The following is a 24,438-nucleotide window of genomic DNA, read 5'->3' on the forward strand; positions in this document are numbered from 1 at the left end:
TAACTTGCTTTCAAAAGTTTACTAAGCCAACAGAACATCATACATACATGATGAAGTCACATTACCAACACCTAAATCCTGTTCTGCATCACAGGGGCTTGGTGTTTGCAGCCCAGAAAGCCAACCCTATCCTGGGCCGCATCAAAAGAAGCATGACCAGCAGGTCGAGGGAGGGGATTCTGCCCCTCTACTCTGCTCTCATGAGACCCCACCTGGAGTACTGTGTTCAGCTCTGGGGCGCCCAACATAAGAAGGACAGGGACCTGTTGGAGCAGGTCCAGAGGAGGCCACGAAGATGACCAGAGGGCTGGAGCACCTCTCCTATGAAGACAGGCTGAGAGAGGTGGGGTTGTTCAGCCTGGAGAGGAGAAGGCTCTGGGGAGACCTTGTAGCAGCCTCCAGTACCTAAAGGGGGCCTACAGGAAAGCTGGAGAGGGACTTTTTACAAGGGCATGTAGTGATAGGACAAGGGGTAATGGCTTTAAACTGAAAGAGGGTAGACTTAGATTAGATGCAAGGAAGAAGTTCTTCACTGTGAGGGTGGTGAGGCACTGGCACAGGTTGCCCAGAGAGGCTGTGGATGCTCCCTCCATGGAAGTGTTCAAGGCCAGGTTGGAGGGAGCTTTGAGCAGCCTGGTCTAGTGGAAGGTGTCCCTGCCCATGGCAGGGGGTTGGAACTAGATGATCTTTAAGGTCCCTTCCAACCCAAACCATTCTATGATTCTATGACTCCTGAGGCCCGCAAGGCCCCACGTTTCCCTAACACACTTGTCTGGAGAATCCTTATCTACATGGAGCACTTGGAACAACATAGGGAAAGTGAGACTTGAAAAAACAGTCTGTGATGCTTATATATTTATAAGGATTAAGGAGAACTAGAGATTTATGTGTGTATGGGTCTGTCATTGAATCCCAAGGATGGATTCCAACGCTCCCAGGTATTTGCCAACACCAGGTTCCTTCAATGGAAGATGTTCATACATGGCAGCAGGATTACAAACAAGCTTGTGAAGGGATACATTGGATTTGCCCCTTTTCACAAACACTTCTGCATAACAGTCTCCTCAACAGAGCTTGCAGAAATCATCCACACCTGTGGCTTCACCCCATCAAAATGCCTCACCCACAAGCGATTGATCCGATAGCACTAGCTGTTCTCAAGCCTTCATAAAAATACTGAATGTTTGCAAAAATCACTTTACTGAAAGACAAAGGGCCACATTCTTTAACCTTCACAGCGCACAGAAGTAAACAACAACAAAGTACAAAAGAAAGTACAACAAAGTACAAGACAGACAGAAAAGGAGCAAACTCTGAAGATAAATGGATATTTTAACATCTGTATTCCTCTCACATTTACGTCTCTGGGCAAAGACTGCCAGCAAGGCAGCTAATTAGTGCTAAATCTGGTGAGCATTTTTTGGATGATGAGTATACCTGTCTACTAAAGAACAAAATGAGACCAATGGCTTATTTTGCAGACTGGAATGAGCAGCCATCAGACGGTGATTATTTTCTGTCTACCAACGAGAAACTGTCTTCGAGAACTAAAAATATTTGGAGTCCATACCTTACCTCTTGAGCCAGTTTTGGACTACCTGCCCTTCCTTAGCATGTCTGGTCCAGCAATAAACTCACACTTTGCAAGTCAGGAAAAGTTGCAGACCAGTACTTGTAGAAGCATTCCAGCTTTACATTGGTTTTCTCTCTCGAATAGATACATCTACATATAAATTAATTAGGTGCCATTGAAGTGCTGCTAGTTGAATACTAAAATAAAACATCTGCTTTCACTACCCATTTGTAGCGAGGCGCACGTTGTAATGTCAGGTTATTGTAATGTCAGGTTATTGTAGTTTATATGCTAGCCATGTACAAAAACAATTACTTTCAAATGAAGCTGACATCATTTGCCCTCCTGTACTGGAGCTGTTCATCAGATGTCTTACCTCTGCCATGTATCACTCGATTCTCTCTGAATTAATCTGCTGGGTCATGAAACCTGCTCATTTTAAATTTTTAGAAGATTGTTACTTTTTTTTAACCCTCTTCCATACTCTTCAAATGACTTTAGAGTCTTACAGCTAAACAGCAGAATAGATTAACTTACCACCTCAGAATGAAAAACAAAGTTGGAGAAACTGGATTTACTCTTGCAAAAATATAACCTTGCAAACCTTTTTGGGGCAGACATCATCCTTTTGCTTTGTGCTTGCCTGCTGCCTACAGCAAAGGGACTCTGGTCTATGGCTGGACTTACAGATGCCATCCTAATACACAGTAAAAATACACAAGGGAAATGAATTCAGGCTTTACTTGGGAGAAGCTGAAAATGGATTTATGTATGTGCATACAAACAAGATAAGCCCCAGGTAAAACAGAAGGCAGAACAAAAGAGAAAAGGAAGAAATCCAGCCATGCAACCAGTCCCTTGAACACCCTCCTTTTCCCAGCTTCACTGAGCGGTCACGCTGAGGTCTCCCACCCGCTCCTCAAAGGGTACGTCACTCCTGCTCTCCCTCACCTACGTCACCATTACAAAATTAAATTTTGCTTGAACACTGGAAAAATCTGGAGACGGTCCTAGTGTGTATATATATACATATGCATGCCTTGGACTACTTCTAGGATTTTAAAAAAATTCCAACTTTTGTGCCATCACTAAAACTGCTGCAAAGAGACATTACAGTGGTATGTTTAGGGGAAGACACTGTTCAGTCTTTTTCCCCTTTCCAGCAGCAGCGCATGAGGTTATTAAAGATTTACTTCAAGCTCCAGTCCCAGGTTACAATTAACATCCTGAGCCATAGGAGCTTTTCAAAAGCAGTAAGTTTCACCTGGGGTGCAGCAACTTCTCTCTGCCTTTATCCCACTTGGGCTAGTTATATTAAAAAGAAAGAAGTGAGGTTGGAAAGCAAAGATCTAGGGGAGAAAAAAAAATAGAATTTATCATGATGAAAAGGATTTAGCCCTGCAAATGAGGTTTCTCCAGCAGTTATCAGAAGCAGGAATGGCAGAGCCAGCACCCCTTTGTAGAGCTGCTAGACCAGGAAAGCCCGACAGCCCAACCCTACAGGGAGCTGTAGACCAGAACAGCATACACGATCATAACCAAACACGACTGCGGGGATGGCGTGTCAAAGGAGAGCCCCATAGCCTTGCCAGCGGTTTCACTCTTGCATGCTCTCACACTGATCAAAAAAAGCTGCATCATGGCTGAAGTTCTGCCACATGGCCTAATCACTACATCCCCCCCTTTTTTTTTTTTAAAATCCTGTTTTCATTCAGTTAGAGAAAGATTTACCAGAATGAGAATCCTTCTGCCTGAGCAGAGAAATGGGGAGGAAAAAATAAAATACATAAATACCCCATTTCAGAGTCATGTGTTTTTACATACTATTAGACAAGGAGAACATATGAAAGATTTAAATTTTGATTTGAACTTTAAAGAACATCCTGTTCCCTTGGGTAGCAGAGTTCAGTCGAGAGAACGCTTATCCACGCCGACTACTCTGCATATGGTTCTTCTGAGTAAGAGCACCAGAAGGCTCATTTTATAAAAGCTTGATGGCTTCCCCCCCCTGAAATTTTCCAAGACATTTACACATAAAAAACACGAAGCTTCTTTGCAGAGCTAGTACAAATTTTTTTCCGACAAAATAAGAGACCTTTTTTTCATGCTTACAAATCACCCATTGCTCTTTTAGCTTTAGAGGGACCATATAAGCAAAAATACTGCCAAACAGGTCACCTAGAAGTGCACCCAGGTGTTAGCGACAAACTTGTCCAGCAGCTCACCTTTGTCAGGGATGTACCCCCAAACAGCCTGCTCCAGCCTTAGACCGGCAAGGGGAGGTGCTAAGCAACATTAGGCAACCTTGTCAGCATAATTCATGGAGACGTATCTAACACAATTAAGAATTACTATACAGCAAGACCTTGCGGTAATTTTCCACACACTGAGAGCAATTGAATGGCTTTATACACAGAAAGTAAAATTTGATAACCTGTGGGGAGGGAGCACCAGGGATGTGCCTCTGCTCCGACGTGAGCTGCTGCAGCACTGCTGCCTCCCTCCCCTTCCCACCAGAGGATCCTTGCTGATTTTAAAAGTCACATTGCCAAACACACTGCAGATGCAACAGGGCTAATACCTGGCTACAGGTCCTTCAGGATAACTGGCTGCATGCGGAGTCACCAGGTTTAACACATTTAACATGATAAAAATCCCTGGCCCAGATGGACTCAAAGCAGAGCTAATTAGGATACTCATTTCAGGGGCTCTCAACATTAAACATTGAGGACTCACAAATTTCCTAGTCACAGCAATACATTAACATTCTTTTGTTTGTCCTTTTTCACTTCTGTGAGCACAGATTAATGATGAACAAACAGACATTTCATCAGACAATACTGTAGAAAGCTAATCCGGGCAGAGGGGAGGCGATAAAGGAGCACAGCAGCTGCTCCCTCCTCTGTAAACTGGGAATCCACAGTGCCCTGGGGACCACAGGCAGACCCAAAACCACCAGCGAGGAGCTGGGAATTAGGGAAAAGACCATGAAACAGGTAAGTAGTCTCCTGCCCTGGCAATAATTCCTTTTGGCCTGCAACCCCACAGCTTTCCTGTTATAAATCTGTGAATACAAACAGATCTCTCAGGAAAGGGATCCAGCCTCAATCCATCCCTGCATAGAGTTTCTGTAACAGTAATAATATCGCACTCCAGACAGCTCACCATGTTTAGATTAACTGATCCATCCCTGAGGCTCTCAAGAAAGCCCTTTAAATTCCCCTGGGGATGCCCTTCTCCAGAACTCAGTTATTATCAAAATAATGAAACTAAAATTGCAAGAGAAACAACCGTCAGAGCGTTATCTGGCACTTCAGCTCCGAGCTGCACCAAAGCAATTTACCAGCATCTCACGAGTAGACCATCAGGCAAAGTTTTGACCTCTAGGACAAGGATTCAGAAAAGGATTATATTGTAGAGAAACTCTTACCTGCCTTCCCAAATTCAGCCGCACTTTGACCTGAGGTGAACGTGTCCACGCAGGAGCTTCTGGCTCTGGTCTGAGCCTGCTCAAGTAGAGCTCCCTGCTGCACAGCTGCCCCACCACACGCCTACTACCACAGCCTTCTCCTTCCCACCTGATAACCTCCCAGCGTTAACAAGTTCAACCTGTCCTTGCTCTCGGCACAAATCCGTTGGTGTAGCCATTACGAGAATACCTTGGCTGGGCACAGTTCTTGGTACGAGTAAGAGAGAGTTTTTGCCCGGTATGGTGAAAAATCTGGTGCTGTAATTAAAAAATAGTCTAAAATGGAGAAATATGTACCTGCTCCTTCTGAATTCTGTGGGGATAAGACCCAGCCTCATGATTTTGAAAGTTTTTTCCTTTTTTTGAAAGGGCTTGCTGAATCCATGCTTCATTTGCAAGGCTTGGAGGTGAATAATTGATATTAAGTAGGTCCTAAGTGTTTAACCCCGTGACTACTCCACTCAGTGAGTGCAGGAAGAGAAGAAATGAACCTCAGGCTCTCTGTAACAACACGTGATGCAGGTGTCTCCTACTGGCTCCAGCCAGAGCACGGGTGTTCAGCATCTCAAAAATCAAGGGTTTCTGCAGTCTAAGACCATGACCCCCTAAACCTTCACGCAGCCAGAAACACCTGACATAGCCAGCTGATATTTTGCTGGGTAAAAACTTCAGAATAAGGCATAAGTATAAATGATTAATGAAATGCAGAACTCCTTGAAATACTTTTAAAACTCCCACGCATTCATGAAATTGTTTGACAGAAAATAAATATATACATCTGAGTTCTTTAGAGTGATCTCGCTTCTGCTACAACACACGTGTGCAAGCGTATGCTCCAGCAATTAATGATGCTTATAAATGTTATGATATCACTCTGTGCAGGGACTAGCATTTGATATTTATGAAGTCTTAAGTAACTTTGCCTAATAAAGTTAATGAAGTATACGTTAGTAGCTGGAGTATATCAATCTCTTCACTTTTATCACCACAATATATGTATGTATATAAAATCTTTACCATAAAAATTTACTGAACTCACTTAATTTTTTGCAAGTTTTCTTCCCTAACCCTTCTTACTACACTGATGTCTGAAAGTGGCATGGCCACTTACATAGTAAAACGTATCTGTAAGTGTTATCGCCATGTGCTTCACAGAAACGTGTGCTCTAGCTACGTCCTTGAGAGCAAAGGATCATTTGCTATGAAAATGCAGGAAAACTATGAGGGGAGAAAACTAATGAAGCAATGACATACTCATTAGGAACATAATCTAACTGTGAAGTAGCCCCATTAAAAAGACTGGCTAACTTTGCACAGACTTAAAACTGTTACGAGTGTTAACAGCAATTACGTGTCTCATATTTTTAGATTGAGTGCTGGCTGAGCTAGAGACTTACTGCAATCTTTTTTCTAGGGTCTTCTCCGAGTCTGCCTGAAAGTAAGGAAGAGGTTCCCAGATTGGGGAAAAGGCAGAAAAGCTCAGAAGAAAAAGAGCAGCTTGGGAATTTTGGGACTCCTTAAGCATCAGACTAGAGCAGCCATAGACCTCACTGCTTTTACTGAAGTAGTAAGCTGGACGTATACCCAGAACCACACCAGACCTGTAATACCAGCTTTCTGTCACTCATTAGCCAGCCTGCTAAAATACTGATTACCAGAGACACCTAGTGCCTGGAAATCTTGCAACCTATAAGCAGTAGAAGAAAAATGAGGTTTCCCCTCCCCTTGAGCATCTTCCCCACATTGAACTTCTGCCTCGAGGTACAACGCATCAACGGCTGAGCATTAACCTTCTCCTTGCCTCACCAGTCCTTTACCAGTCTTTCTGGAGCCTCCTTGCATAGAAAAGCATCCAAATAACAGCCCCTTGCACCCGACCAGGATAACAGAAGCTCTTTCATGGCAAGAGCGAAGGCTGCTTGTACTTGCTGAGCCGTGTGAGGAGCGCTTGGCTGGGCTGCCAGCGACCGCCTGCCAGGCAGCCGTGCCCCCCGTCAGGCACAGAGGGCAGGGGGGGCTGGGGCAGAGCTTCCTCTGCTCGCAGAGCCCTGCAGCAAAAACGTGTTAATTACTATAATTAAAAGTTACTAAAATCTTCCAGAGGTGGGAAAGTGGGATACCAGAGGCCTGACCTGTTCATGAATTTATCGTATGTGCTTCACCTTCATCTGTTCTTGGCAACGCTTTGCATAAGCACACACAGGTTTCTGAGCTGAAAACATGCCTGAAAATGGTGGATTTACACTATGCAACTAAAATACCAAATCAGCTAAGCCAGCTTCAGAGATTCATATCCTTTCAGAGCTCAAACACCCACTCGTTTATTATTCTATTTGGAAAATCTTACATGGTACTCAGATTTTCTCCCTCTGGGAGAAATCAGCATATGGCAAAAGCAGGAGTAAAGCATTAAATGCATTCAAGTGAAGTTCTGTTCTACTGTTTTAATTGCTCTGAGGTGAAGACATGATTTGCTGGAGGATATATTCAAACAAATCAGTGAGTTACTACGGCTGTTAAAGGTATGCCCCAAAAAAGCAGTTTCCAGAGGTATCTCTCAGCTTCTTTCTGGGTAGAGGTAGGAGTATACCAAATGTACTGCACGATTCTGTATGTATTGTAATGAGACATTTGTTTACTAAGACGCCCTGAGTTCAGATAAGCAAAATAGCATTAAGTAATTATTTCAGCAATAGCTACAATGCTGACTGCATGTTACTGAACACTTTTTTCAATTTGTCATTTGAGTCTTGTGCAGTGCACCGATGTAGCCTGCAGAAATCATCACAGATTAACACTCCCAGAGATGGTTTCTTCTAAACTTTTTGCTGATTGCTGGGTAATCTTTCTACGGTTAAGTATGTCACAGCCCCTAAATACCAGACTTACCCCTAACGTCACTGGAATTCACTTTATTGACAAGAAACCAGACAGCTAATATAAAAGGCGTATATCCTTCGAGCTTTGTGTAAAAATTTACCTCTCAGGGATTTGAGGTGGGGTTTATTCCATCTCTCTTAAAGGCTTTATTTAATGTCTCTCAGCCTGAATGCAGACAGATGGTGACACAAAATGTTTAGGACCTTATACAAAATTCACAGTGGAAAAGCAGCTCTGGCATTATTAGCCATGCAGACAGCAGGATATTTATGTAAGTTTGTAATAATGGTAGTTATTTTTACACGGCCCTGACCATAGCCAACTTTATTGCATCTATTTTTTTCCACAAGCCCCCCTCCCTTCCACATTGCTGGACTGCATCTTCATCTGTATCCAAAAGAGCCACAGGAACCTACGAATTTTTGTGCAAGATTGAATTTTCTGCAACAATCTGAACTTTTGTAAGATGAACATCTTTGCAGAAACCTGCCCAACCTGACAGGTTAGTTAGGAATACTGATACGAATGTCAGTTCCCACAGAACTAGTATTCTTCACAAAAATCTAAATACCATATTCATCAGCAGAGTCACTTTTAAGTATGTGGGGAAGGAGAACAGGTTGGAGAATGAATGAAACACCTGAAGTATCATTCAAGAACTGCAAGCCAGTAAAAAAGGAAATCGCAGCCGTGCATGCAAGAACAGAACGAGGTATAGTTTTCAATGAGACAAGCTAATCTAGTGGGGGGGGGGTAACAACTGACAGGAAAACAAGAAACTAAGCTGAAATTCCCAGTTTTGACTCAGCATGTAATTCATTTCTCCTCTGTACCTCTTTCCTCCACCCATGAGATGAGCCTAATATTGCCAATACTATGCATGATTCCTTGCCTTAATAAAGCCTTTCTGGAGCTTCAAATTGAAGGGGCTGCAGGTACACGATTACAATCAAAGAATACATTACCATTTTTCCATAATTTAGTCCCGATTTGAGTTACATAGTGCCTTCACTTTCAGACTGTCAAGTGGACGTTGTACCCGCAGTAAGTACAAATTGCTATTATGTTCAGCATAATAGGATGAGTTTTAAGCAAAATACTGGTTTCTTTTCTGACCGTAGTAATCTGCACCTTTGCTAGTCTGTGCCTACCATGCCTTTTATTCAAACACCTTGCGGAATGTTAGAAACACGGATTCAGCTTCACAACACTCCTAGGGGATAAGTGTGAAGCTGCAGCATTTCTTCAAAAGCTAGAAGAAAGTACGATACATAATCCCCATCCTACCATGGGAAAGGGTATTGTTTACAGTCCTGAATTTCAAAAAGGCTTTCAAATCTGCAACAGTTTAGATTTACCTCGAAGTTAGGTAGGTCTGTTTGGGAAGTTTAGCTATGTGAAATTTAAAACTTTTGATTGACCCCATTATAATCTGTGTATTGCCGAATTCCTCAATATCTTTAGAGTAAGCCATTTGCTATCAGGGCTGATGTCACACATCACTTAAACCAGGAATAAGTCTCACATAAAAAGTTTTCCACTCAACTAGAAACAGCAGTCAATCGTGGCTTTTTCTGTAACTGAAACCTGCACGCTTGAAGGATCCCTAGTACAGCCTCTATTCTTTTCCACAATTATGCTAGAATAAGTCATTACATCCACTTATAACAGGTCAAGACAAATTTAGGAATAGAAAACCAGCATTGTTCACTCAAACAACGTTCTTTTTTCAAGAAAGAAAACTTTAATTGGAGATTTGCTCAATTTTGGCCAAGCATCTGTCCATAATACTCAAACTTTTACAGTAATTAATCTTAATTGGTACACATCACTTTACAGCTTCATCTCAGTATGTGGTATAATACACAGCTGAAATACTCCAGCACAAAGTGGTTTGAGAACTGACAGCCCCTGAATTCCTCTGTAGTTATTACAAGCAGCTTGGGGGCCTGACTCTGCTAGATAAATTTATGCAGAAGATTTATGGAAGAGTAATTTGTGTTAGTATAGACATAAATATTTTTATAAGCAATAATGGCCATTACATACAAAATTAACTTACACAAATTTGTCTCTTATTCATGAATCCCATGTCATTTTCCTATTATATTTACCCAACCACTTCTTGGGTGTCCTTAATTAAATGTAACCTTGAATTTCCTATTATCAAAGACCTTTCCATTCATTCCCAAACGACAATCGCTTCATCTCACAGTATAGCGATCTTCCCTCTAGCGTACCCTTATTGAACTGAAGCACACCGCAGCTAGGACAGAGTGGTAACAATTGTCCCACAGTGTAACAGATACTTGTATTTTGTCAAGAGTGACTCTTAGCGGTACAAATTCAATACCCTGCAGAATTCACACAAGGCATCGGTGCAAAGTGTTAGCGATCAACAGGGCACAATTTCTTCTTCTGTAATCTGGTCCATATCTTCCAACCTACGAAGAAACTTCTTCAGCAAGCTGAGCTGAAGAATCTAATCCCTGCGTGCAGAAAAAGGTAGTTTGCATGGCCTCCCAGATCCACGGAAGTCTGTTAGAGCACACGTAGGCATGGCTGTGACTGCAGTCATGTGTAACGTGCCTGTACAAATGAAGGACAACATTCTCCAAGGAAGGACAACGCAGCTATGGAGTACAGCGAGGCTCAGAACAAGCTGTTGCTGCTGCAATGCACTCATTAGAGAAGCTACAGAAAAAAAAACCCTCATGGCTTAATTATTTCATTCTTAATGCAATTCCTCCCAGCAGATCAGGGCTAATAGTTTTTCACCAAGTAACTGAAACAGTCTCATGAACAGCAGGATGCTGAGGTTCTGAGTGACTATGCAAGTTTCTGAACAATTACCTTTGAACTGTAAGTACTCAAAACACCTTTTCTTCCAGTAACTTAGAAATCTGCATCCTAAAGCTGAAAACATTCAATATTGCACACGCAAAATGGGAATCTCATATATGGCAGGCAATCTTATGTGCAAAATATAACACTATGAAGACTGAGATCTCAGGTACATTTTACAGTATCTGTTATGAAAACTGAATCATACTGCAGCCACTTCAAAGTGTCTGATCAGCTTATAAGATTTCATTCAGGTTAAGGGGTCTCAAAGTAATTTAATAAGATGTATAACTTGCATAGTTTTAATCATTGGAAGAAAATGCACAGGTGCCGACTGCCTCAATGAACGTGTCCCAAAATGGGTTAGACTGGATTGCCGTCTCACTGTGACTCAAACACAGGACCAAAATGTATGAGTACCCAAGAGATGTTTTGTTCCAGAAAAAACAATCATTGTTGCATAGTTTCAACAGAAGAAATCCAAACAGTGACAGTAATGTGTCATTAAGTGCCCAGCACATTGCTGCTGCTAGTTATCCAAAAGGAAATGCAGCAGAATTCAGCGCAAGAGTAAGCGACGGCGTGGTGTATTGGATACCAGCTAGATTCCTGGACAGCAGTAACTAAGGATTTTATGCTGTACAGACTTATTTCAGACACCCTCCAGAAGAGCTCTGTATCCTCTCCCTAGATGTTACAAATCATAGCAAAAAAAGGGATTTAGAGGAACACCAGAGGCCTTCAAATACTTCGAGAAACATCCTTAGGCAAGAAACCAGCTTCTTTTCAAGGTGTGCTATGACTGCCACATCCACTAGATGGGTTCAGCACTGCATCCAAAGAGGAGAATCTAATTTGCAGTCTGATCACCAAGCATTTGGAAAAATCATGTAGCAGTTGAAACAGTTCCACATGGAAGAGATTTACAGAACCGTAACTTTCCGAATAATTTTGAGAGCAGCAATCCTGGATATTGAATGAGACACAGGAGAAAAAAAATCATTCAGTCCTTTAAGAATTTGCTAAACCACCTGCACCACCAACACAGCTCTCAAACAGGAGCAGGGTCAAACAGCAGATTCAAGACAGACTTAGTAGCAAACCCAATAATCTTCTAAATAACTAGTGTTACTTCCAAATAACATCTAGTCAGTTGTTTTTTTTCTTGGAGGTTTCCTTTCTAAGCACTAACCAGACTCATTCTCTTCAGCTTGCAAAATCGGACAAGATCACAGCCTGAAGGGGAAAGGCTGTGGTGATAAATATTTAATGGACTACATCAATAAAATTTATTTTGCCAAGGAGAATGGAAGGAGAGGAAAAGCAGAGAAATAATTCATTAAAAGAACTGCAGCCTAGCAATGCCAGAAAAAAAGCCATGCTAGAATGAAAGGAATTAAACACAAAGAGGTTTTAAATAGGTCAGAAGCTCAAGTACTCTTAACACATAGCAAACTGACAAAAAGCTGAGTTTCCAGATTGCGAGTACAGCGATATGTGTACTTAATAGTAATTCATCCCATTGCAAATAAATCCCCCTGGACACACCAGTAACAGTTTCCACTTCTTGCAATACTTCATATCATCCAACCTTTAAGATCTGCTTAGTACATGAAAGCGTCATTGCTCAAAAGCCATTAAGAAATGCAACAAGCACCTTGATGTTTCCTTTATTTCTCAAGGCAAAAGTCTTCCCTATTTTACATTGGATGGGGCAGTAAGTTATGTTTTCCAGAAGACAAAAATGCAACAGCAAGAATTACGATATTTAGTACAAAGTTTAAATATTCTAGTACTGCAGTGCTCCCCATAACTCAGTAGAGAGCTTAATATTTGCAACTTACATCATAGAATTTGCAAAAAGGAATGTTTAATCTCTCCTTCCTTCCTGCCACTATTTGAAATCACTTGCAGGGATACCAGAGTATACAGCACCTCACTATGTCTCATAAAACCTCTTCCGTTTACTCTCCTGTTCCATCCGATCTGGACCTCTTACAACCAGAAGTCAGCAGGATGGGCAGGGAAGAACATCGGGAACTGCTGTGTTTATGCTAACTAAACAAGTCTAGGAACCCATCAATTCTCAAATTCTAATTCTAGATCTGCCAGTGACTTGCTATATGGCTTTGAATCACTGGATTTGGGATTTTTTTTTTTTAATGGGTAAAGTGGAGAAGCACATACTGTGCAAAGAGCAGCACAGTCTCAGGACAAGCAGATTAAATGGTATTAAAATACTTCACAGCTACTTCAGTGAGATTTGGTAAAAGACTTAATATGTTTAAAAACCTACCTTTTTAGAAGTCTTTGATTTAAAAGGATTTAATAGTTTTGTGGATGAAGTCACACTAATTAAACTTCCCTAATGGTGAAACACAGAGACGATTAAAAAAAGGCGAATAGTGTCAATAACCACAACCAAAACCTCACTCATCAGCAGTGCTGGCACAGGAGAAACTGCTCAGTAACGTGAAGCAGTCAAGCCTCCAAATAAGTGATTGAGTGCTGCCCTCTAGTGAAGTCATAAACCAGTTTCAGCATCTAGATTTCTGAAATTCAACAAAATTTCAGTCCTAGCCAGATTTTAGCTAGATTTGTTTGTAACAGAAGAATCCTGCAGCAAGCATCTTAAAGTGTGCTTATGATTTAATTTTACTCTTCCATACCAGGGTCTTTAGTTTAGGTTTAGCACTGCAATAAGGTTAAACACTGTAGTCAATTTAACACCCCCAGAGCATATTCTGCTTTTTCCTCTGATTTGTGAAATCAAGTTCTCATCTTACAATGAATCACTGGCAAAGCCACTTTAAAAATCCATTACATCAGAAAACACAATATTCTATTTTTTAAAAAACAGTATGACAAGAACTTAACAATAGGCTCGTATATTTAACATTTTTGACAGGGTTCTAGAATTAGCTTTTTCTCATGCTCAGAGTACCCCTTCTGTAATGCCACTTTCACTGAAGGCTTAATGACTTCACTACTGGTTACTGGAGCACCTTGGCTCCTGATGTTACTGCCCAAAAAGCTCCCTCATGTGAAGCGCACAGACGTATTAGTCACAATTTATTCTCAAAGCAGGGTTTTTATTGTAGCAGATTCCCAGTCAACTTTTTGTTCATGTATTGAAGAAGAAAGAGGTGGCCACTTCAGGAACAAAGCGATCAGAGGTGCGGTACTTGCCATCAGATGAAGAACCAGCAACAACAGCTGTAAAGCAGTCCTTGCTACGTGACCCTAATGGTATCAGAATTTCCATACCTGATTTTTAAATCAGGTATGAAGTTATACTCCGGATACTTTGCTTTCACAGAAAGATCAGAATGGGGTCTTCCTTAAGAATTAAAACCACATTACATACAGTTGTTTTTGTGACACATAGGAGGCAGTAAGCACAACTGAGGGTGTTTCTCACTTTTTGGTTTAGGCTATCTTTAAGCTATAGCTGGCCCATTAAGTTGGGCTGAACTACAACACCTGCATCAACAGCGTTTCAGGTTAATTTGCCCCTCCAGTCAGCAAAATGCTGTTTCCAATCCAGCCTTGAACCTGGCTGATGGAAAAGCTCAAGCTAAACACGTGGAGCAGAGGTTACAGTTTACACAAAACTCATGTTTTCTGTTTCAGCATTAGAGTACTTCATATGCTCACAGTAACTAGACATTTAAGCATTTCTTGAAGACATTAGCTTGAAGGCCAACCATTAAAATCTACTTAGTCATTTGCTTACACAAAACATTGGAAAAAATTGAAACAACTTGCCTGGAAACTTATCAGGTACATTTATTAAGGAACAACATTCAAAAACACAGATGTTATATTAGTATTTTTGAACTTCCATATAAAATAAAACAACTTGTTTGATTTTGTCAGCGTACTTTTATCTGCAGGTTACAACACCTGGGGAAAGATCAGTACAGAGAATTTTGTTAGTATCTTCCAAACATTTAGCCATCACAAAATTTTATGCAAGCTTAACATGCAGAAGACATACCTACCTGCTTCCAGTCTGAATGAGTTTAGCTTTCAATCATTAACACATTTTGGGTCAAACAGAACTACTGTATTACTGTCAAGGCTACAGGTCTTTCCAGTTTCCCAAGAAGAGGTTAAAGTGCACAATAAAATCATATCTACACACAAGCTACGCTTCAAACTTCAGTAATTTATGTAATCTAAATTTGAAATTATGCAGACTCACGTAGGCTCACTTACATGACTTCATAACAGGATCAAGCCAAGTATCTGCCAGCCTACAGCTGGTTTTAACAACACTGCCTATGAGTTTGATTTAAATATATTCAGATTTTTAAAACTGTTGTCAACAGGACTGAGCAGAGATACCAACTCCCTGCAAAAGTATTATTAGAAAAGCTGAGATTGACAACACAAGCCTGACTCTTGCCCAGCATGTGGAGCCTACTACATGAGTGATCCAGACAGAACAGTTTCAGATTACACAGTATTAAGAATTTCTTGTTGCACTCTATAAAGAGGTGGAGGTAGTAAAATGCAAATAAGGTTCCTCCCTCAAGACAATGTTGTCAAGAGTTCTAGTGCTACTTTTACCTCAGTTACTGGTCCATTTTCTCCTGTATCTTCTTTTAAAAATCTGAATAATGTTTCAGCCTGAAGAAAAAAAAAAGTTGAGAGATTTAAAACTTTTCAGTAACCTGTTGAGTGAACAACACTAAGAAGCAACAACTATTCAGTAGTGTCACTGAGTATTCTTAGCTAATCTGAAACACAGGTGTGGCAAAAGATAGCAATCATCCACATGCTAGATTTACTGGAAGTGCCATTATAATATGCAGTTCAAGTTCAAATAAAGGACACATCACAAGATTTATTCATGTTTTTACAGACTCGCTCAGGAGTCTTTTTGTAAATTCTCCCTGTCAGACTTCATAAATCATTAAAATCTGACATTAAAAATACAAAGTTTTTCAAGTATCACATAAAGTTACTTAGTTTAAAAAAAGAAATATTCCTACTCTGAGTTATTACTGCTCCTTACCCCTGACCACACCAGAAAAAACCAACCACAACACTTCTCCCTTCTCACAAAAAGGCTGAAGTTAAGCTTATGCTAGTCAGACATCAACCACTGAGTTCGAGTTCCACATTAAAACTAGGATTTTAGAATCTAATTGTAAGCTGGCAAGAGACTACATTTATTCCTATGTCCTCGCAATAAACCACGAAGTCTTGCCACATGCACTATCCAGCACGTGCAGCAAGCCTTCAAACTTCCCTGAGCCGGAGCACTAATCACAGCATCACAGAACGGCTGAGGCTGGAAGGGACCTCTGGAGGTCATCTGGCCCAACCCCGGCCCCGCTCAAAGCAGGGCCCCCCAGAGACAGCCGCCCTGGGCCACGTCCAGACAGCTTCTGAATATCTCCAAGGATGGAGTCTCCACAACCTGTCTGAGCAACCTGTGCCACTATTCAGTCACCCTCTCTCCAAAGATGCTCTTCACCCTGCCTTTACAACTAGAACAAACCCATGCCAGATACGGATGTTAATGCTGAAGCACAGATCTTCTTTTAATCCTCTGAACTATTTTTTTAATGGGGAGAGCGTCCAGTATCTGGCTTTTTACACTCTAGTTATTTCAGAAAAGGACAATGGCAGTTTTGACCGGGATGTCTGCAGCAATGTGTATTTTATAATCAGACAATAAACAAGGCTCATTCTCCAGAAGGGAAAGCCAGCTCCGCACTCAATTAAGTCATCAGGTGAAATTCAGATCACGGAAGTCAAACCTTATCATTTACCAGTCATCTGCCCCATCTTACAGAATATAAACATGTTATCTGGGATTAATGAACCTAACTTAGTACATACCTAAATAACAAAGCTTTGCCTTTGTTATTTGCTACAGAGAAAAAACCACTTCTGGGAGAGAAGTCCATAGATTGAGCAAGATAAATCTGTTTTCTTCTGAACACCGGGAAGTTTGAGAATACAGTATATGAAGGAATGTGTACCTATTGAGAAATAGGTCATTAGTTACAACAATTAGGAAAAAGCCACTAAAATTCAATTTTAAATTTGTACTTTGATTTGAAGGTCAATGTTAAGTTCAAGTGTACAGTTACATTCCTATCTGACACCACTCTATACATAAGAGTTCTACTGGAGAAAAGGTGCAGGGAACACAATACGAAGCCAGTTATTGCAACTCATTTATTTTTAAGTAATTACATCTAAGCAGTAAAAATAGGCTTCCAAACCCCCCGATTAATTCAATAGTTCCACTGTTGGCCAGAATTCTGACAAGGCTGGCAAAATTTTGAACGACCTAGGAAAAACACGACATAGTAAGACTGTTACAGTTAACAGCTGCTGAAAATTGGCATTTGTTGCCAAGTTATATTTACAGCACCAACATAAGGGCATTTTAAAAAGGGAAAAACAAAAGGTAAACTAGACCATGTTATTTTCAGAACAACTTCCCTGAAGAAAAAAAATTATTTCCTTATAAACATACAGTATCTTGTACATGTCCTGATCTGCTCAGTCTAGCAAATTTTGCAGTATACATATCTGCTCAATATCAGTTTTATTATGTCACCGGGAATATTTTTGATCAAGATACAAAAAAGCTTGTACTAAAGAAGCTGAACATACCAATTTGACAGCCTCATCAGTTTCACGGGAAGCCACTGCCAGAATTTCCGTGGTGGGATTAAAGGTCACACATGTCGCAGATGTAACTAGGTTCATTATGGCTTTAACTGGTTTAGGACGGTTTTCTTTGAGACAGACATCAGTAGTATATAAATTTACAACTCCAGAAGCTGAACTAAAAAAAGAAATTAACAAAGACTATACCAAGAAGTAACATCTACAGTACATATTACCTTGTTATCTATAGCCACCATTCAACTAAAAATGTAATTTCCAATTATTTACTGGATTTTGTAACAATATTTTGTCTGGAGCTTGATTTAGCTTTGGAGTTTATAACAGTATTTAGTGGAGGGGTTTGTTGGGGGTTTATTTATTTATGTATATACAAAGAGACACACTTAACTGTGGAGAGCCTCGACAAGCCCATCTCTTACACAGAATGAGTTCAAAGCAATGAGAGCTTGGTATCAAAAGATTCTGAAATAGTTTCAAGCTTTTTGATTTTTTTTTTTTTAATACCTTGTAGAGTAAGTCCGCTTAAAAATCCTCTTCTACAGTGGGCTATTAAAATGCATACTGTACTTAAGTATTTGCTCGTCTTATTTAAAAGAACGGAAACGCTAGCTGAAGTTACATCTCAGTATACTTGGAGAAACACTTTCAAGCTTGTGGCTTTGAGTTGAGGCATCTTTTCAAATGCTAACATGCTACCTTGCAGGAGCCAAATTAGGAGTATGGGAAAGAGAACTAGAAAAGGGGGAATACCCTGAATCAACATTTGTACTACAGAATTTGTGATTTCAGTCAGTATGATTTCAAAATTAACTGCTAAACCCATATATGGCAACAGTAATACATTAGGAGTGACACTCGTATTAAGTGTGTTATGGTATTTTAGACACACATGGAACAAATTAAATTATTATCATAAAACAGGCAATATTCATCTATTCACCTCTAACCTTATTAAAACCAAACTTATTCCATGTTCCTACACTCTCACCAGCCACCAATAAGTTTACTGAAGAGCTTCAAAATAAGACAGGAAGAAGCTGTCAAATCCAAGTCACTTACCCACATGCCACATACTGGTTATTTTTTGAAACAGCGATGCACTTTCCTTCCAAAGAACCTTCATCTTCAAATTTGTGTAGACACTTTCTGCTTCTCACATCCCAAATGAAAACTTCGCCTTCCTCTGGTTGCAGAGTAAAGTAGAAGATTACAGAAACCATACATACAGAACACATTGTTTGTCTAGTTTGTTAAAATAAATTTCATTACATGACACCTATTAGCTCATTTACCACTATCAAATATAGGGTATTTTTAAAAAAAACAACTAAAGGCATACTAAAATAGTTAACTCCATTCTTTAATGATTGATCACTTGGTTGTATTTCTAGGCCAGATACAGGCATAAAGTTTTTTAATTATCTTTGTAAAACAATAAATAACTTATAAAAACTTATGCAATTTAAATGGAATTATGATTAGTGCTGTTAGAGAAAATACTTACTTGAATAGCTATATATTTTACTGCTGTCTGGAGTGAAAACAGATGCAGTGCATCTTCCATTTATCTTCATAGTGCTAATCAGTTCCTTTGTCTATAGGATGAAGAACAACAATGGTGACAATGATTCTACCAAAAATCTGTAGGAAAGTTGTTTCCATACTCCTGTCCCACAAAAATCTTAAGTTAGCTATACTGACATTAAAAGAACAGCATCAACATTTTCAGTGCCTACAGACCAGAGCACAAGCTGATGCTCATGAGTCCGTAATGAATTTATTATTGCACAACCACAGCTAGTTCAATAAACACTCATTTGCTCCCTTGCTGAAGGGTCTTCATTATGTAATGGAACTGAACTTTCTTTTTAAAAAGTATTTTTCCTAGTAAAAGTTTAAAACAAATCCAGCTGCCATCACATGGCATTTCAAAATTTAACTGAAAAAATTCTATATGCCTTATGAATCACAGTACGTGGCATGATTCATGAACACGGTACACCAGCATGCACTAGCACTATTCCCAAAAAAGCAGTCCTATATTCCTTCCGCCCTCAGATGCCCATTTCCACGCTGAGGCCATTCCTTTTGTCAGCACAGTGTTCGTGCAATCAGCCGAAATACAACATTGACATACGACTTTTTCCAGTGACAGCTTAAAAACCCATGAAACTCTGGCCTTAGCTCCACCAGTCCCAAAGAGAACTGCATAGTCAGAAAAAAATTCTCAGACACCCCAAAATTATTTTCTAAAGCTACAGTTAGTTCATTCAGCAGCTCATTTTTGAAGGCTGTCACAGCATGCGTCATACCTTTGTTTCAACTGAAAGCTAGATTGCTTTTCAGATTAAATATAAGCAAGCAGATTCAAAAGGAAAAAAGTACCAAGAAACCGAAGCTACATGAACCATGAAGAGAAACTACCTTCATTGACAACAGGTGAAGGTAACCTGAAGTTCCAGTTACAAGCATAAATGACCCATCTGGAGAGACTTCGAAGCTTCTGAGAAATCTTTCCTCCACACCTTTAAAAAGAGATTCCGAACTTCAAATTGGCATAATTTATTCTTTTTCCTCAACATTCAGAGGTATGATGAATGTGAGTCAGACCTGACTCCACTTCAGCTTTTCATTTCTGTAACACACTGTCACAGTAAAACAGCAACTCAACCTTGTTTGTGTGTGACAATTAACTTTTAACATCCCAGACAAACTAAAGCTAAAGGTACTCAAGTAAAGATCCCTGAAGACAAGTTACAAATGTGACCTCCAACAATTCATTGCACTTCCTTTTAAAGAAAATTCATATGCCATCTCTATTTGGGACAGCTTCAACTATGCCCAGACACTTACAGCACTATAAAACGTACCTCTTACTTTCTGTATAGGAATAATACTTCCATTCATCATGTCATACACAAAGAACATTTTATGGTGAGTACCAGTGGCTATAACTTGTTCTCCATCAACACTGAAACAAGCCTTATAAATTGGAAAACTCTCTAAATAGATGCTCTGTATTCTTGGATTCCTTATACCATCAACCTTCAAAAAAAAAAAAAACCAGAGTATCATGTTAAAGAACATACCAAATACTTTTACATAGAAAATTCGTACCAACTAGCCAGTACAAGAGACTTAAACAGTAAGAGGTACACCAGTTTGAAGCATTAAACTCTTCCTCTCTTCTCAATCTACAAATAAGCTGGCTCTTGGCTGCTCACCCTATGTATCAGGCACTCCCAATCTTCCTGGATATACTCCACACCTCTTACCCTTCCCTGTCTTGCCCATGCTTTGTTCAAATAATCACTTCTATTGTGCTTTTCTAAATGGAAACATTTGCTTCGCATTGTTCTTTCCTGCAGCCCTGTGGGAGTGTCAAATTTGACTTGTGTCTTTCAACACGGCCCAGTATCAGTGAAATGTTCAAAGTTCCTAAATAGAGTTACGATCTTTAGTGTTCAGAGGAGCAGGGCAGGAGTGTCCCAGGACAAGTAGCTTCCTGCTGCAGTACAGTCTCTCCACACCCAAAATGATTTCACAACAATATTACAGTTATACATTAAAGTGGACTGCTCCCCACACTACAGGCTTTAGAAACAACTTAAGGGGGTGGAAAAAAAACCCCCTCATTAGTCCTTGTCACCGCAAACCTTAAAACCAAACATTTTTAAAAACAAATCTTCAACTAAAAACTCTGATACAACTAAGTTTGCCTGTACTCTGTAAGCAGTTGGTATGAAGTCACAGATGGAAACTTCTTCCAACAAGATGCCTTCAGCCAAGCAAATTCCATTGTAACCACAGACATTACAACCCCTGTGAGTACACCATCACAGGAAGAGAGAAAAGAAAGTCTATCACTCCAGGCTATCTCAAGTATACTTATTAAAAAAAACTCCATATTAGTGGCCATTTACATAGTATAGATTGAAATTTTTCACCTGAAAGAGTGACACAGATCGATCATGTCCAGCAGTCATGACTACTTGAGCAGATGGATGAAACTGCACAGTTACCAGTTTTCCATTAGCAAAACGTTCCTGATTAGCAGGCAAGCAGGTCCTCATCTAGAACAAAGATCGAGCAGTTTAAAAAAAAAAAAAATACAACTTACACATTTTTGCTTATGCTGATGAACAGCCAATTTAATTGCTCTTTATTCTACAAGAGCAAGATCTCAAACCCTACGATGAACTTTTAGACAGCATGACATAAGCAGAACATACACACAGTAAGTTCGGTAAGTTGCTTCAATGCAGCAGCATAGACATAAGATAACTAGCCAGCCTTTCTACTGACTTGCATTCTGACTCATCTGGAATAGCTGTAGAAGAGATACTGTAAGAAACACTCATTTAAGGTTGTCGCTTCTCAAAGGCCATTTCAGCAGCTTCAAAGTTGTGAGAGAAATCCATCCTTCCTATGCAGAAATCAAAATCCTACTACAAGATGCTACTTTAGAGTACATAAAATAATTCTTGTGTCAAACAATACATCTCAATTTATCATTTCATACTTTCATGATATGAACTATCCAATTTGTCCAACTGTTTACTCTTTAGAGTTTCCAGTTACAGAAACAAAGACGAAATTCATACGATCACTAATTTTACTGCCCAAAGAGCAACAAAGAAGTCAAAATGTGCACATGGGTCAAACTGAAGTGGAAAGACAGGCTTGCCTTTACCTTCAAAATACCTTTTGGCAGGGACTCTGAGTTTGATATGAAATTGCCAGTCTTGCATAGCAGATCATCATCTTCATCGCTGTCACCTAATTAAGACAAAGCATTGAAAAGGCTAATTCCAAACACACTCCTACATCAAAACCTACAAATTCCTTACAGAAACCAATTAAATCAAAGAACACTGAAGGAAAGAAGGAATAAAGCTGACTTATCCAGCATATTATCACACTACTGAAACTGAGAAAACATCAAAAATAATTATTTTCTAAGAAGCTCAATAGGGAAGCACAGAAACACTTATTAGAATAGTAATGGATTTATTTACTATCACTTGCAGTCCTTTTGGATTTCTTCCTGTTTTCTAAATCAGCCCAGGCAGGAACTCCTCCCATAGCTCGCTGAAACCTAGCAAAAGAAGGGTGAGGGGGGAAGAGGAAAAAAAAAAACCAACTTTTTTTGAGAAAGTAATTTCCTTCTATGCACTAAGTACTTACAAGACATACAGTCACAATTTTGCAAAATTACTTGCACTTAGAACACTATGCAAGATGTTTAAAATTTCACGCAGCTTTCTGTGTTTTGCTGACTTCCTTCAATGTGAAACTAAAGCAAAACTGATACCAAACATTAAAGCACTGTGCTTTGGAGCACTAGTTTTAAACAGGCCACATGAATACAGCGGATAAAGAGGAAAGTGACTTTGAATGTCACATAAATGTATCTTATCTCATCTTAATAAAGTTAGCCACAAAGACATTAATGAAACTCACTGTTCTTCAAGTCTTCTTTTTAGCTTTTTCTTAGTAAGTGTCTTCTCAGCGTCACTTTTCATGAAATCTCTCCTATACCTATGGGTCATATCCACACTAGAGGGAAAAAACACACAGAACATGAAGATCGTTCAAACTGAAGCCACTTACAGTCACTCTTAAGTGTGACACGTAATTCCTACCTGCAAACTTGAACTTACTTTTCCTCAGCTTCATCATCTTCATCCACCCAGGCTGGCTTTTTAGACAAGAATTTACCTTTTGCTTCATTTTCTACTTCCGAATCGCTGGAGTCTTTCTGGAGACTTTTCCCCTCCGAAGCATGAAGCTGAAAGCAACCAAACATGCCGTTTTAGCCCAGCCACGGATCGGTGCAGGGAGATGACAGACACGGCGGCGGGGAACATGCAGGGGCAAGGAGCCCAAGCAAGCACCAGCCCCTGCTCGGGACCGCAGAAAGCGCCGCCTCCCCGCGCTCCCCTCCGGCGGGGCCCGGGCCTCAGGAAAGGCCGCGGGGCAAGACCAGCCCGCCGGGCCCCGAGCCCTACCCGCCGAGGGCCGGCCAGGCACTGCAGCAGCTCGTCCTCCTCCACGTTGAGGCTGTCGCCGAACACCAGCTCCTCCAGCTCCCGCTCGGCGCCCGACGTGCGGGAGAGGGCCTTCAAGTGCCGGGCGCGGCGAGCCGCCTCCTCCGCCGCCTGCTGCTCAGCCGCCGCCCGCTCAGCTGCCGCCGCCGCCGCCGCCGCCTCCGCGCGCGGCTGGACCTGCTTCACTATTTTCTTCGTTTTCTTCATTTTCTTCTTTTTCTTGGTCGCCGTCGCCGCGGCTGCTGCCGGGCCCGGGCGAGGCGTCCCCGCCGCGGGCTGCATCGTTCCTCACGGTGCCGCCACCCGCCGGAACCGGAAGGCGTGCTCGCTGGCCACGTGACCCCCACTGATCCCGCCTTCCTTGCCCCGCCCCCCGGGCGTAATAGGCTCGTACTGCTGCTCCTCCTCAGCCCACGTGACCCGGCCACTTTCCCCGGCCTGAAGACGCTGTCACGTGACCTCCTTTCTTTGCCTTCCTTTCCTCCCCTCCCTCCCTCCACCCCGCGTTCCACGTGACGCGGCCCACGGCCGGGCCGCTCCATTGCGCACCCAGCGGGGTCCCCTGCCCCGTGTGACAACAAGCGCCCCTCACCGGCGGCCCAGCGGCTGCCCCGCGAGTACCGCCATCCACTGGAAGGCAAAGCGAGCCGCAGCGGGCCTGCTTTTATCCCCTAGCCTCTTCCCTGGCGCTGAGCCCCCCCGTTTCCGAATGGTTTCCCCCAGAGGGGGTACGGCGAGCGAGGAAGCCCCAAACAGCTGGGAGCCCAATGAGGGCGCGCGGTGGGCCGGGCGCCGCGCGTGCGCAGAGGCGTTATGCTAATGTTGTTGATATTCCGGCGCAGGGAGTTGGGTTTCTTTCTCCGGCGGAGTGAGAGGCTGAACTTCGCAGGCCGCCTCCTGCCCCGCCGGGCCCGGCCCCTCGCAGGGGGAGGCGGCAGGCGGAGGGGGCCGAGCCGAGGGGA

The 24,438-nt window shown here is 41.4% G+C and overlaps 1 protein-coding gene across 1 annotated transcript; it reads right to left on the reverse strand.

The window, feature by feature from the left end:
* Positions 1 to 14,534: 14,534 nt before the first annotated feature.
* Positions 14,535 to 23,738, reverse strand: UTP18 (UTP18 small subunit processome component). Its single transcript, XM_050908509.1, has 14 exons — positions 23,438 to 23,738; positions 23,090 to 23,217; positions 22,890 to 22,985; positions 22,445 to 22,524; positions 22,120 to 22,205; positions 21,374 to 21,499; positions 20,297 to 20,471; positions 19,851 to 19,951; positions 18,931 to 19,021; positions 18,486 to 18,609; positions 17,409 to 17,583; positions 16,623 to 16,765; positions 15,342 to 15,401; positions 14,535 to 14,672 (listed from the first exon to the last, which is right to left on the reverse strand). Exons 1-13 carry the CDS (start codon positions 23,681 to 23,683, stop codon positions 15,377 to 15,379), a joined length of 1,596 nt encoding a protein of 531 aa, XP_050764466.1. The 5' UTR covers positions 23,684 to 23,738; the 3' UTR covers positions 14,535 to 14,672; positions 15,342 to 15,376.
* Positions 23,739 to 24,438: the final 700 nt, after the last annotated feature.

The sequence above is a fragment of the Gymnogyps californianus genome, chromosome 19 (genome assembly GCF_018139145.2).
Source record: "Gymnogyps californianus isolate 813 chromosome 19, ASM1813914v2, whole genome shotgun sequence".
Classification (NCBI taxonomy): Eukaryota; Metazoa; Chordata; class Aves; order Accipitriformes; family Cathartidae; genus Gymnogyps; species Gymnogyps californianus.

Coding starts and splice junctions, on each gene's coding strand:
- UTP18 (XM_050908509.1), bottom strand. CDS start 23,683: ATGAAGAAAACGAAGAAAATAGTGAAGCAGGTCCAGCCGCGCGCGGAG. Junction 19,022..19,850: donor TTCACCTGTTGTCAATGAAG/GTAGTTTCTCTT, acceptor TTCATCCTATAG/ACAAAGGAACTGATTAGCAC. Junction 17,584..18,485: donor AACCAGTATGTGGCATGTGG/GTAAGTGACTTG, acceptor TTCTTTTTTTAG/TTCAGCTTCTGGAGTTGTAA.